Source organism: Artibeus jamaicensis, unplaced genomic scaffold (genome assembly GCF_021234435.1).
Source record: "Artibeus jamaicensis isolate MK-2021 breed Jamaican fruit bat unplaced genomic scaffold, CSHL_Jam_final contig_327, whole genome shotgun sequence".
Taxonomy (NCBI): Eukaryota; Metazoa; Chordata; class Mammalia; order Chiroptera; family Phyllostomidae; genus Artibeus; species Artibeus jamaicensis.
Genome location: NW_026521772.1, coordinates 671445 through 685171, shown reverse-complemented (window position 1 = coordinate 685171; position 13727 = coordinate 671445). Strand labels below are relative to the sequence as shown.

Here is a 13727-nt window from a genome sequence, read left to right as displayed (position 1 = left end):
ATGTCACCCACGGCATTATGAAACACGAAATGAGACACCTGCCTCACGTGCCCAATCTGAGAGCCAAGCAGGGTGTGATCACTGCTGGGTGACAGGTACTGGCAGGGACCTGCCATCTGTGCTAACGCAGAGAAGCACTGGGAGGAGACGGTCTCCAGGCTTCTCCGCTCCCCCCGGCAGTGAACCGGGAAACAAAACAGCTCTCAGGACGCCAGAGTCTTTCAGACTTCCCCGAAATAACAAACATCAAGGCATTTTTGAAGCACAATTATACACTGATAATGTTCAATAATCCCCTTATTTTAGATAAAACTAAATTCTCTGTTCTACATGATTGTTTCACATCCTGTTGTAATCAATCTACCTTCTTCTGTGAAGGCGCTGAGCATTTCATTCATTTTCTAAGTTTTCTTCAACGAAGGTGGATGCTACTGACTATTTTGAAAACCATAAACTCCTAAGTCTTCGTTTTCTTTTTGCCCATGGAACAACAAACAGAACAAAAACTTCTAGCTGTTTTATTTTCCTTTTAAATCCAACATATGCTGAAATACATTTAAACTAAATGTCTATTCAGTCATAGAAGCAATAAAGCACGCTGTACAACATATTAATCTGTCAATGGGTGATCAATTTAAGCTAATGGGACCAGAGTCCAAAAGAAAGCGAAATGGGCAAATAATGATTAGCTTTTGGAAGAGTAGCAGCAGCTACCGTTACAGAGACATTCATTCATGATCCCACTTGATCCTCCCCAAATCTGCCAAGTAGGCATCATATTTACATTTTAAACACTAGGCTGCTGAAGTCCAATGAAGTTAAGTAAGTGATTTGCCGATAACTATACATGTATCGGGTGAAGCCAGGATTTACCCCCACGGTTGCACTCTTTGTGCCAGATATCAGATATGAGCATTTATGCTCATAATATACGGTATTCGATATTCATGAGAACCCTAGAAATAGGATAGCCCTGTTTCGATTTTATAAATAAAAAAACTGAGGTTCAGAGAGTTTAGGAAACTTGCCCAAGGCCATCTGACTTAAAAGGTACTGAACCACAGTTCAAATACATGCTGTGCTTTTCACTATCCTTTGAGTGAGTCCAGCTTTGAAAGAGCAGAGAAACCTAAGATATTGAAATGAGAGGATCAACAAAATATTTTTTACAGGTAAAATATCTTGAATATATTCACAGGACACAGGAAGATGATATTAGAAAAACAGCTCCAAAGCACTGATGCAAAAATTAATGTAGAAAAGGGAAATCTAAGGATTGTAAGATTAAAATCTTGCATTATGAGAAAAAAGTGATTTGGGAGCATGAAAGGACGTATTACAAAGGCACTAAAACTCCTGCAGCAAAGACATCGCAGTAAGATGACGCGATGGGTCTGTCTAGCATCCTAGCTCCCTGTCGTCTGGACCAGAACCCTTCCCCTCCAGCAGCACCGCCCCACTGTTCAGAAGGAGCCGATCCAGCACATGGACCGTTCTCGAGGGCGACTCAGGACCTCGGCCAGCTGATTAGAACACCCTGGCTTCCTGGCCTTCACAGCTGATTCAGGGATGGCAGGTTTCCAAGGCAGGCCAGACGGAATCTTCCATGGACTCTTCCATGTAGGAGCTATAGCAAAAGATGGCCCCTTTTAAATGAAGTCATAAAACTGAAAGGCTGTGGACCACACCAGGCAGCAGCCATGTTGCCTACTTTGTGGCTGATCCATATAACAAAGGCGAGAAAATGTAAAACCAGAGGTAAAGCAACACAGATTACTGATGACAAAATACGAAGTCTGGAATCCAGCCATGCCAAAGTCACCTCTGCCCTGGACTTCCCCGATACGTGAGCCAATAAATTTCCTTTGTAATTTAAGGTACTTTGAGCTAAGGCTGCATCACAGTAGCAAAGAGAGCTCTGAATTATACAATGTCACAAACACTTTTACTTACAAAAACACCAGGAAGCCTCCACCTTGTCACCTTGGACACTGTGGGATCATTATTTTCAAACAACTAAGAAGCAGCTCTGCTTCTCATTTCTTAAGTCTGCTGGTTAAATCTTATCCTAAAGCTGCTTTTCTGGGAGGTACATTAAAGAATTCATAATTTTTTAACTTATTTTATTTTGAAATAAAACACACAAATATCATTTGATTTCTCTTATGTGTGGAATATAAAGAACAAAACAAAACAGAAACAGACTTGTAGATACAGAGGCTATTTTCAAAGCCTCTGGAAATGTCCAATCAGGAACGTAATTATTTCCTGAAACTACTTAGACATGGTAAAACTTAAAAGTTCTAAAATTTTGTTTTGGAACGTCCTTTCGGCTTTGGTCCTGCCTCCCCCTTCGGCAGTGAGTGTAAAATATAAATGACCACGGGGAGGAAAGGCAGCACCCCCCAGGCAGCAGCCTCTGACAGTGATTAATGTGGAGCTGCGGGGGGGGGGGGGGGGGGGAGTCTGGCAGCGAAAGGAAGCCATAGCTTATGTAACTGATAAAAAATTAGTAAGACCCTAATAATGTACCTTCCTAGAGTCTGAGATAGTGCGTTTGATGAATTGTTTAAGCTAGACTGTATTCTCCTCCCCATTTGAACCACCTAGGCAAAAACAAGGAAGAAAAAAATTACAGTTAACTTTTCTTATTCGGATTGGTTACTGGGATGGGTTGGTTAGTTAATGGAATACACTTATAAAGAGCAATGTTGCAAATACTGTCAATTAAAAATTAAAGTATGTTTTTCCTGAACACTATGCTGAATATCAGTTCATCTGTCCTCAAGATTCTGAAGGCATTTCTGTATTTCCAGTTATTTTATAAGCCCTGGCAACAACTGAATAATTCTAAGTATTTACGCAGAAAGTGTAAGAGCCTAAACTGAATTTCTATGTATCTTGTGACATACATTAAAAGCAATTTTGTTGAAAATGTTTACAGTGGCCAATCAATCTGTCATATGACCCTTACAATAAAAGAGGAGCTAATGTAGAAAAATTCTGGGTATTTGAATTTTATGATTATTTGATTGTCTGTCTGTCTGTCTCTGTTTTTTCAGAGAAAGGTGTTTCCAAACAAATATGAACTCTGGTAAATCTTAGAACAGATTCCTCAGAGAGCTGCGCCTCTAAATGAACTTCGATCAGTACGTCACAATGTATTTAAGAGGACTGACCATGGGTCTAAAACACCAAACTGGGTCAGGCTCAAAGGTCGCTTTGTGGAGGACAGAGCTCACCACGCACAGCTTGACCACACTGTCATCAGAGCGACTGCCAAGGCTCCTTTTGGAAGAACAGGGGCTCTGAGCCTCAGCGAGCATGGCCATGTCACTGCGCACAGTCTCCAGCCCCTGTTGTGGGACCTGAATATTCTATACATGGGATGGGTTTAGTTGCAGAGAATCTGTGGCCACAAACTGCTTGATTATCACAGGGCTATTATCACAGCCCAAGAAGATAGGCTATAGAGATACCCACGAAAGAGGGATGACAGGCAAGACTAACAATATGTGATAAGGCAACAAAGAAATCAAACTCAAAGTTGAATAAGGTGAATAATCACAAGTGTGTACCATTATTCTCATTGGAACCAAGCTATCGGAACCAGGAGCACAATATACCAGCCCGTCTCCCTTTCCAGAACGTGATGAAAGAGATGCTGCACTCGCTGCACCTTTCTGCTGCATCTGACATTACACACTGCTTCCTCCCAGCTGAAAACCCAGAAACTCCTGAAGGATTCCTCTCCCCCATCAGCCCTTTAAATACCTGTCATCTCTGCACTCTATCCTGTTCTTCTTATTCTACTTATTCTTCCTAGATGACCGGATCCACTTTCACAATTTTGGCTTTGATGTTCATCAGCATCAGTCTCCAATACCCAACTGGTTGCTGGACATCTTCACGCAGATACCCCCCAACGAGCACACACTCAGGAACTCAAAACGAAGGTCACCATCTCCTCCTAACCCCTCTTCCTCGTTCAGTCTCAATGGAGGCATCTTCTCCTATCTCAGTTCAAAATACCACCATGTACTCACTCGGTCACCAAAGCTAGATAACGAAGCACATTACCTTTGACCCTTCTTTGTTATAATTAATGTCTAAATAATTCTAGGACTGTATAAATGTAACTACTCCCTGACTGTTAAGGAGTTGGCATTACATTGGGCCCTTTGAAGGCAACCGCGAGGCTGATGTGGCCGTTGGTGAAAATGAGTCTGACCCCTGCTTTAGGATGAAGCCCACCTTTCCCGACATGACTACAAAGTCTTCCTAATTTGGCCCCTTGCCATCTGACCATTGTTACCTCACACCTCTCCCTCCGTACAACTCCTCCACCAGCTGCACAGCAACTGTAATTCCATGTTGTGCCCTTTGTATGCTGTGTACACCCTTCTGTGTTTCCATATATTTGTTCATTTTGTTCCTATTGTCTAACAACCTCTACTTCCTTCCTTTCCTGTCTCACTCCCCCCCACCCTGAATTATTTATGTCTCAGCAAAGCTACCTCCTCCTCCAGAAAGCCTTTCATGAAAGTTCTGGGCTGGGTAATTCTTCTATCGTTCTCTTACTTTGTGTATCGCTTTCACTAAGCCCTCAGTATGCTCTCTATAAGTTCTCTAATAAACTTAAGAAAAATCAATGAAGACATAAGAATACAAATAGTGAGTCTGTGCCTCCATCCTCTGTGCCCCATTCTGGCCCCCAAGGCCTTTGGGGACACAAGTCATGAATTATTCCTATGTGTAATCCCACCTTCTAGCCCAGAACTGACAACAGATGCTCAAGAAATGTTCTGTTACTTGGAAGTGACTGAGAAGAGAGTACACAAAAATAAATCACAGAAAAGGCAAAACACCTCCCTGTCACTTCCCCTCACAATGGTCCTGGTACAGCTCCTATATGGGTGGTTACACTGACATTTTCCGTTTTGGAGGGTTCTAGTTAAAAATAACTCCAAATAAGCAATTTATTGCTTTCTCGCCTACAGAATTAATTCTACTGAGAACTGTCCTGTTCTTGACTTCAGATCTCTTATTTTATCACCAAAGGTACGTTTTTTTAACAGACATGCCATGCACAATCTCCATCAGGTAAATGAAAAACAAGGAGGGAGGCCAGAACCAAGTAGAAATGAAGCAAACTTGGCAGCGCTCTGCCATTTCCCAGGTGGGAGTTACTCACGTGCAGCAGCAACACAGCGGCAAGGAAAGACTGCCCTTGGCAGTACCCGATGTCTTCGTCGTAGACAGAGTAGGCCTAGAGGAAAGGAGAGAGAGGAAGCTCGTCAGCATCCACAGACTTTCACCAGGTGCCAGCTCCCGGGGGGCCGCCGCCTGCTCCTGTTCGGGGGCTGTCCACACAATCACACTGGTCCTTCAACTTAGACGTGTGGGTCACGAGCACAGCGGGTCCCCCAAAGAGGCAGCATCTTTCCTAAAGCAATTTTAGATGCCCCATTAGCCCCAGGTTCATCTTCAGAATTTGTGATAAAGAGATGCTCAGAGAGCACCTAAGGTAGTTTTAAAACATCCACTGTGGTTTGCTGTCAGACCGGGAGCAAATGAAATCGCAGGAGACAGAGGCTGACGGTGGAAGAAGGTGGGAAGGTAAGCGGATGTGGGTTCTAATGCACCTTATGGGGGAAATCTGAATGCTGCTGAACGTATGTGGTGCGGACTCACTAATCTAACAGACGAAATAACCACCTTCTCTAACTTCTAGACGTTCTCAAACACCTCCTACGCTGCTCCCCCACTTTCCAGAGTGCTAACGGGTAAAAATGACCCCTCCCACCCACACCATCAGGGCAAAGCAGAAACCATTCGCGCTGTCGGCACATTTTGCAGAATGGCTGAGAGCGCCGCACACCACAGAAGCGCCCGCCAGCGTGGGTGCCCTGGATTCGCCATCTGTAACAGCAGTCCAACCAGGCCGTGGATACAGGGCCAAAGAGGCCCATTCATGGAAAATCCAGTGCTCCCGGGAGCAGCTATCACACAACGTGATATGATACCAGGGTTTGCCTCACTCTTCAGAGGAAAGGAACTCAGGCTGTACACTTAGTGTACACTAACTAGTACTTCAAAGAGTTGAGAGTGTAATTTTCCAGGAAGATACCCATCCTAAGTTTTAAGGAGCTGACTCAGTGTAGTGGGTGTGGAGTACTTGCTGATCAGGGAGTACAGAACAGGAATTAGTAAGCTTCTCCTGTACATGTCCACAGAGTAAATATTTCTGGCTTTGAGAGACACTAATATATCTGATGCATATTGCTTTTGTTTTTTTAAAACAACCTTTAAAATATAAAAACCATCTGCAGCTCAAGGGCGGCACCAGAGCAGGAGGCGCGGGCCAGAGCTGGCTGACCGTCCAGGTGTTCCCATGCGCACTTTTAAAGACCCCCACCCCAGTCGTGCTGGTTAGGTCCTGGACGTACCCCAGCCACGTGCTGGGCTTCGTCTCAGTGAGGGGCCTTCACCTGAAGTGCACGTATGGAAACTGTCTCCCTGCAAGGTGATGGCTGTCAAAGATCCTCAGGCAGGGCTGCCATGGGAGGGGAAGTGAGCCATCCCCCAGACACCAGAGAAGTCAGAGCCCAGGCTCAGGAACTCCTTACTTAAAGTTTGTTTCCAATGACATGCACACGTTTCAACTGCACGATTCTTTGAGTTGGGTCATTTACATAACCCATCATTATGGAATATTTCCATCACTCCAGAACCTCCCCCAATGCCTCTCTGCAGTCAAACCCAGGCACACTCTGGTCTGATTTTATCTCAATGTGTTAATAGCTTTGCACCTGCAAAGAACTTCATATAAACGGAACCACGTCGCTATAACATGCACTCTTCTGGGCCTGGCTCCCTCTACTCAGGGTGACGTTTCTGAAATCCTGCTGCCCTGCTGCCTGGATCAGAGTCCGTTCCCACTTTTTAACCACTGAGTAGTGCTTCACTACCTGAACATACCGCGGTCTGTGTATCCGCGCTCCCGCTGACGAGCGTGTCCGGTTTCTTCCCCCAGTTTCTGCCTAGTGTGAACAAGGTCCCTATGCGTACACAAAGCCTTGTGTGGGTATGGGTTTTTACTTTTCTTAGGTAAATAAATAGGAGTGGAGGTTCAAAGTTCCAATGCTAAGTGAATGCTTAACTTGATAAGAAATGCCAAACTGCTGTGTCAAAGTTACCTGTACAATTATCACTCCACCCACACCAGCAAAGGGTGAGCACGCAGTGCCTCACATCCTCGTGAAGACTTGATATTGCCAGTCCCTCAGTTGATACTGCTGGTCCCTGTGGTTTTGACTTGCATTCTCCTAACACTTAATGACACAGAGCACATTACCATGTGCTTGTTAGGCAACTGATATACATATTCTTCTGTCACTGTCTCAAGTTCTTGCTCATTGGTTTGATTATGTTGTTCATGTTATCATTATCCATTCATAGGATTTCTTCATACATTCAGTTTATAAGTCTACTGTCAGACTCTATTGCCAGTATTTCTCCCAGTCTGTGCCCTGCCTTCTCCTTTTCTTAATGGTATCTTTCAAAGTATCTTGTTCTCTTTTAACCTTCTCCTGCTAATGATGATATTATCACACTCTCTTCTACTGAGACAGAAATTAGATCATGGAATCATTACCTAATGAACCTGAAAGGAGCTTTTCTTCATTATCATCAGTTGCCAGAGCTCTGCTGAATTTTTAAAATTGAAGAGGAATTAGCATTCTTTTACTTTAAAATTTTCCTTTGATTTATACAGTGAGGTTCCCGATTGCTTCACTTGAGCTTTTCTCCAGAGCTCGTGTGTGTGTGTGTGTGTGTGTGTGTGTATAAGGGGCTGGAGGAGGGACTGCAGGCAGAGAGACAGAGAAGAAGCACGAGGCTGCAGAAGGAGGGAAAGGCTCTGACACTGCCCCCACCGCAGCCCGCCTGGTGTGTGTGCTCTGTCACTGGCGCTTCCTCACACAGGGAGCTCTGGGAGCTGCTGATGGCAGAGCGGGTTACGTGACTGATAGTGACTGATAAATAGTGAGCACTTCCCTTACCCCAGGAAACTCTGGATCTCCAAGAGCCAATCATTCTTCACAACCTTGACACTGCTTTGACAAATGTTGGAGTCATCGTTACACAACTACATGGAACATTTACTGAGAGTTGCTTGTTGTGTTACGGGGGCAGCCCAATGGGACACTGAGGCCCACCACACACGGTGCAGAGAGGGTGCGGATTCGGGGACTCCACAGACTCGCCGGAGAGCTGAAGGCAGCAGTACAAAACAATAATGCACTGTCTTACTTCCAACGTGGTTTATTGTTCTGGGTTAGAGTAGTAGGAAAAATGACTTTTCCAGAGGTCACTTACTAAATTGCTTTTATGATTCACAGTTTGAAACACAGTGCTCTAGCAAGTTCTTTTGCTTGGAGTTCTTCTAAGCGCTGTTTGGCTTTAGTCTATGCCTTCTCCCACTGAACTGAACTGAATCCTTTCTCTCTCTACTCAAAACTTGCCTCTCTTTGCACCAAGCCTCTCCCCACTCCTCACTTTAATTGCTTTGCTGGCCAGACGCCTGCTGCACCTGACTTTTACAAGCCATCTGGGTAGGTACCACTTCTGTAACAGGGAAGTTGCCCCTACGGACCAACCTTCCCTCTGGACACAAATCTAATCTGTATCTGGACAAATACATAAAGCAAATACACAATGGCACTGAGGAGCTAAACGAAAGCGGTGGAAACTGGAAGGCAGAAGAAACTTGAAAGGAGGAAATGACACAAAGTAAGAGTCTCATTCTCTGTGGCTTTTGGCCACAGACATCAGGCACCAGCGGTAGGTACCACATAAAATGGCTACAACTTGCGTATAAAACTGTAGTCCTCCTGGCTTAAGAAACAGCAGATTGGGGCAACCATAACAGACAGGAAGCAAGAGTGGAAATTCTGGAAAAAAGAGTAAGGTTAGAGCAGCCCTTCCTATTCTTACTGTAAAGTTACAGAATTCAAGGCATTGCAAAACTGATATAAGGACAGACAAATAATCAACAGAACAGAATAAAGTGAGAATTCATGAATCCATCTAAAAATGATAAATAAATGGTAAGTCAGATGAGAAATGGGATCTTTATATAATTACAAATGATGTCACACAAAATATTCATTATGAGACAGAGTAACTTCACTGTGAAGAAGGGTGGTAGACAATATCTTATTCATTTGATCAGAGTGGTCATCATCAATAAGGGGAACACCACAGCAGCGTGCTACCTGTGAGAAAGAAGTAAGAGCAGGGCACGTCTGTTATTCCTGCCACGGATGTACAAGCCGATCGCAGCCACGAGGAAACTGCGGACAAACCTAAATGGAGGGCCGGTCCAAAAAATGCCTGGCCTGCCATGTTCCCAAGTACCAAAGTCAAGAAAGTGGAGGGGGGGGCGAGGTACTGTTGCAGACAGAAGGAAATCAAGGAGACCCAACTGCATGACTGTGAACTAGGCCCTTTTTCCACTACAGGCACTGTCTGGACCACTGGTGTAATGCTGAGGCAGAAGCAATGGATCAATGCCGCGGTCCTAATTTCAATGCTGTGTTACAGCCGTGCAGGAGAATAGAAAACACCCGGAAGTATGTGGACGCCCCATGATGCGAGTCACTCTCGGATAGTAGAAGAAAATAAAACTCTGTATTTGCAACTTCCCTGTAAGTTTGAGACTATTTAAAATATACAGAAATATGGAAATATACATATATAAAATTTGACAGTCATTTTGTCACCTGGTTCCTATAATAGAAAATTGGGACTCAAAAAAGGTTATTAAGCTTGTCCTACTTGCTGGTTAAGTTTGTGTTATACACTGGTAAAAAGCAGAGTATCAACATAAGCTGCAAAAATAGATTCACTGACATGAAATAATCTGAACACTGCTGCTGAAAACATAGAGGGCTAGATGTACTCATAGATATTCACTCACAAAGCAATTTTCATATTTAACACAGCTGGCTAACTTCCTAGATGCAACTTTCCTTTTATATAATCCTTCAAAAAAAGGCCCTTGGCAACAATTTAAAACAGAACTAATATACTCAGTTTTTTTTAAAGGAAATGTAAAACAACTAGCCTACCATAACCTTAAAAAATTTAATGTCTCTATTACGAGTAAACGACTGTGTGATTATGGTAAATTACTCAGTGTTTCTTTTACATTCTTAGACTTTTGGTTTAAAAAAAAATCTGTCAAGGCCATCCTAGACCAAGTGTAAGATAAAGCAACGGTACTGCTCTTAGGGAGATTGTCCTGAATAATCTTAATGAGTAAGATTACTCACAGAAGGAAAAAATGGTAGCCGTGGAGAGCTCGATCAGAGTTTCCATATGTGAAACTCCCATCTTAAACATCAGGATGACGGCTGTGGAGACGTGCCTCCAGCTCTCCACGGTAAGAATGTGACCAACCTGGAGCGTCCCCCCCCCTTCCCTGCTGCTGCAGCCTGAAACCCATCCTCACAGTTGCACCAGGGACACAATCCCCATGAGCTGCTGCCCCCAGTGGTCAGGCACAGCAAGAACACACAGACAGGTAGCAGCCCTGGATTTCCCAGGCAACTGAGGCTGAGGACTCCCAACTGGCCTCGCCAGCCTTTCCTTAGAAGGACCCTCCAGGCTGAGATCCTTCTACCCAACTCTCCTCCCTCTTCTTCCCTGGGGGTCAGACTAGCACAGGGGTCCACGCTCTCCCAGGCCCCTCCCCATTTCCTCTTGTAGGTGTTTCCCCTAATGTATTTCTTACATCTTGAATCTTGTCCCGGTGACCAGCTTCTTAGAGAACCTGGACTAACAGTTTCATCAGGTCAAGACCACCCCGTGGTTAATGATATTGACACTGTGTAACTAGCACTGCTCTCTGCTCTTCAGAAACAAAGGAAAAAGTCAGAGGGAGCTTCTTCCCTCCAAGACTGAACATACTGCAGAAAAGACAGAAATGAATCTGATCAGAGAACATGCAAAACCGGAGTCCACCATAATCCTCTTCATTTTAGAATGTATTTTTAATCTGTAACACACTGTGGGAAGAAGTGGGTAAGACAAGCTTCACAAGGGAAGTGGGCAACTAAGATCTGGACAGATGGGAAGGAGGAGGAACGCGATTCAGATTCACACCCTTCCCAGGTCTTTGAAAGATGCAGGAAGAGGTCTGGTTAAGGAGGAGGCTTCAAAGTTGTGAAGACATTGCCAACTGCATCATAATTAGTCAACAGGAACTAAGTCCCCCGAAGTCCGTAACTAACCCACTGAGGAATCAGTGACAGTGGACTGTGTAAGACACGGAAGGCCCTGGAATCTAGTAAAGAAACAGTCTCTATGTGGGGAAAAACCACCACCGCGGGAGACACCAGGGGCAGCGTTTGATTTGAAGGTTCCTTGTGTTATGTCTTTGCAGGCTGGTTTTATTCTTCCTTTTCTCTGTATTTTAAAAAGTAAGCTAACTTCTCTTCCTCAGAGTGATGTTGTTTTCTAAAAAGAGCTGCTATAATCAGACCCTTAGCATAAGCACGAATCCCCGAATTCAGGTTGTAAACGTGTCTGTCAGCCTCACCATCGCACCCTTTCTTCTCTGTCCTCCAGTCGTGGTGTGATGACTCCCATTCGCCTTTCTGTTGAAAGGCTACAGGCTCCACAGAAAATACAAAGCTATTTCAGGAAAAGCTTAAGAGAACCAAGCACATAAAGAAAACTTTAAATTCTCCTCAGACACTCTGAAAAGCATTACAAGTTGGCGATTCTCTTTCCAGGACTCCAGCTTCATAAACCTGACCTTTTCACTGTTACAGTCTCAGAAGAAAAATCCATACTTAAAACAACATCCTATCTTTTTAGCTGAGCTCTGACTCAGAAAGTCTATCCTCTTAATATGTGTATTGTAGGAGATCACAAAACTAAAACCCAAAACTACTCCCTCATGGACGACTTTAATGGTACCAACAAAAATACAATGTTTTTGAGATACTGTATGCCAAAGCTAAGCATGAGGTTCACACCCCCACACATACGCTGTGAAATGTATTTATATGGGTATGTGTATGTGTGAACGTGCATTTGCTGTTTTCAATGGCTATAAACATTGTCCTTGGCAATGAAGCAGAATTGGACAATCCTTCTAAGATGGAAAATGTGAAATGAGTGACTTAAAGGGAGGGATAAAACCAAGCAAAACTCTCGCTCTGAAAGATTAAGATACATCAGCATGCTAATCTGGTACTCCTGTTATCCGGCAATAAACTAAGGGATCAGTAAAAAATTCTCTGCTCCCCTGGAAACCCTGAAATTATTAACCATCTGCTTGTCTACCAGGGAGTTTGAGGGGAACACTGTGAAAATTTGATAGCTCCTATTTCTTCACGGGAGCTAAATTACGTCTCACAGAAGTGGAAATCTGGGGGGAAATGGCCCACAGGAACGCTAAGAATAAGTAAACAGAGATTTAGCAGTCTCACAGCGCCAGGGACGAAAACTGGAGGGTGGGGCCCACAGAGGAGAAAGGTCACCAGAGAACGCCTCAGGCTTTTAGTTGAGACCCTGGAAAGGCCTTCCCCTCCACGCCAGAAAAGGTCAAACCTGGGTCAAAGGGACCCCCCACACTCCCCGCCTCCCACCAGGGAAACTCTGAATCTACTCTGGAGTAAACATCACGCAAAGCTTTGTACTACAGCTTAAATAAAATAATAAAAATAAGAGCAGATATCAATGAAATAGAAAGCAAACATATAAGAAATAAAATCAACAAAGCCAAAAGTTGCCTCTTTGAAAAACTAGTGAATGTGATATAATATCAATTCTTTGAAATACCGATCAAAATCCTCAAAAGGCATTCCCCCCAAAAAAACTTCCAAGCTGATTCTAAAATCTGAACTACAAAGGGCCAAGATGGTAAAGACCATTTTGAAGCAGAACAAAGCTGCAGGCCCAAGAACACATGGTGATAAGACCTGTGAAGTTACTACAATCGTAAGTGTGGGATCAGCACCAAGACAGACACACAGATGGATGGAGAACGGTCCAGCCATGGAAACGGGTCCAGCCACGGACACGGGCTTCCGGAGAGGCAGAGGCACTCCCGTGCTCACTGCACTGTTATTCACGGTGGCCAAGATACACAGACAACCTAAGTGCCCATCAGCGGACACACAGCTAAAAATCGTGGAGCACACACACAACTACGCAGGCCGAAAGGAGGGCACCTTGCCATTGGAGACACATGGATGGAGCTTGAGCACATTACCCTAAGCAAGATAAGTCAGACAGAGAACAACAAACACTGTATGATATCGCTTACGTGTGAAATCTTAAAAAGTCAATTTGTAAGAAAAAAAAAAAAAAAACCCGAGTGTAAAACGGCATTCGCTAGGGCACGGGGGCAGGGAGATTAAGACTGCTGTTCATTAAGGGAACAAATACGCAATGAGTAAAATAAGCCACAGAGAGCTAATGCACAGTATGAGAACTATAGACAACAGTATTGTATTATGATCGTGAAACTTGCTAGTAAGAGACAAAAACTTAGTTACTCCAACACTAAAAAGATGATTACTGGAATGTGATATGACAGGGGCACTAAATACCACTACAATAGCAACCATATTACAATACATAAGTGTATCAAATTAGCACATTGTACAATGCCCTTAAGTATACAGTGCTCTATGTCAAACACATTCAGT

General features: G+C 43.9%; 1 protein-coding gene across 6 annotated transcripts in view; it reads right to left on the bottom strand.

Moving 5' to 3' along the window:
- RABGAP1L (RAB GTPase activating protein 1 like) overlaps positions 1 to 13727 on the bottom strand; it is a 425645-nt gene that overhangs the window by 170471 nt on the left and 241447 nt on the right. For all 6 annotated transcript variants that reach the window (XM_037145558.2, XM_037145559.2, XM_037145560.2 and 3 more), the window contains one exon: positions 5195 to 5269. In XM_037145558.2, the coding sequence (XP_037001453.2) occupies positions 5195 to 5269 (75 nt within the window). The remainder of the gene's footprint in view (positions 1 to 5194; positions 5270 to 13727) is intronic.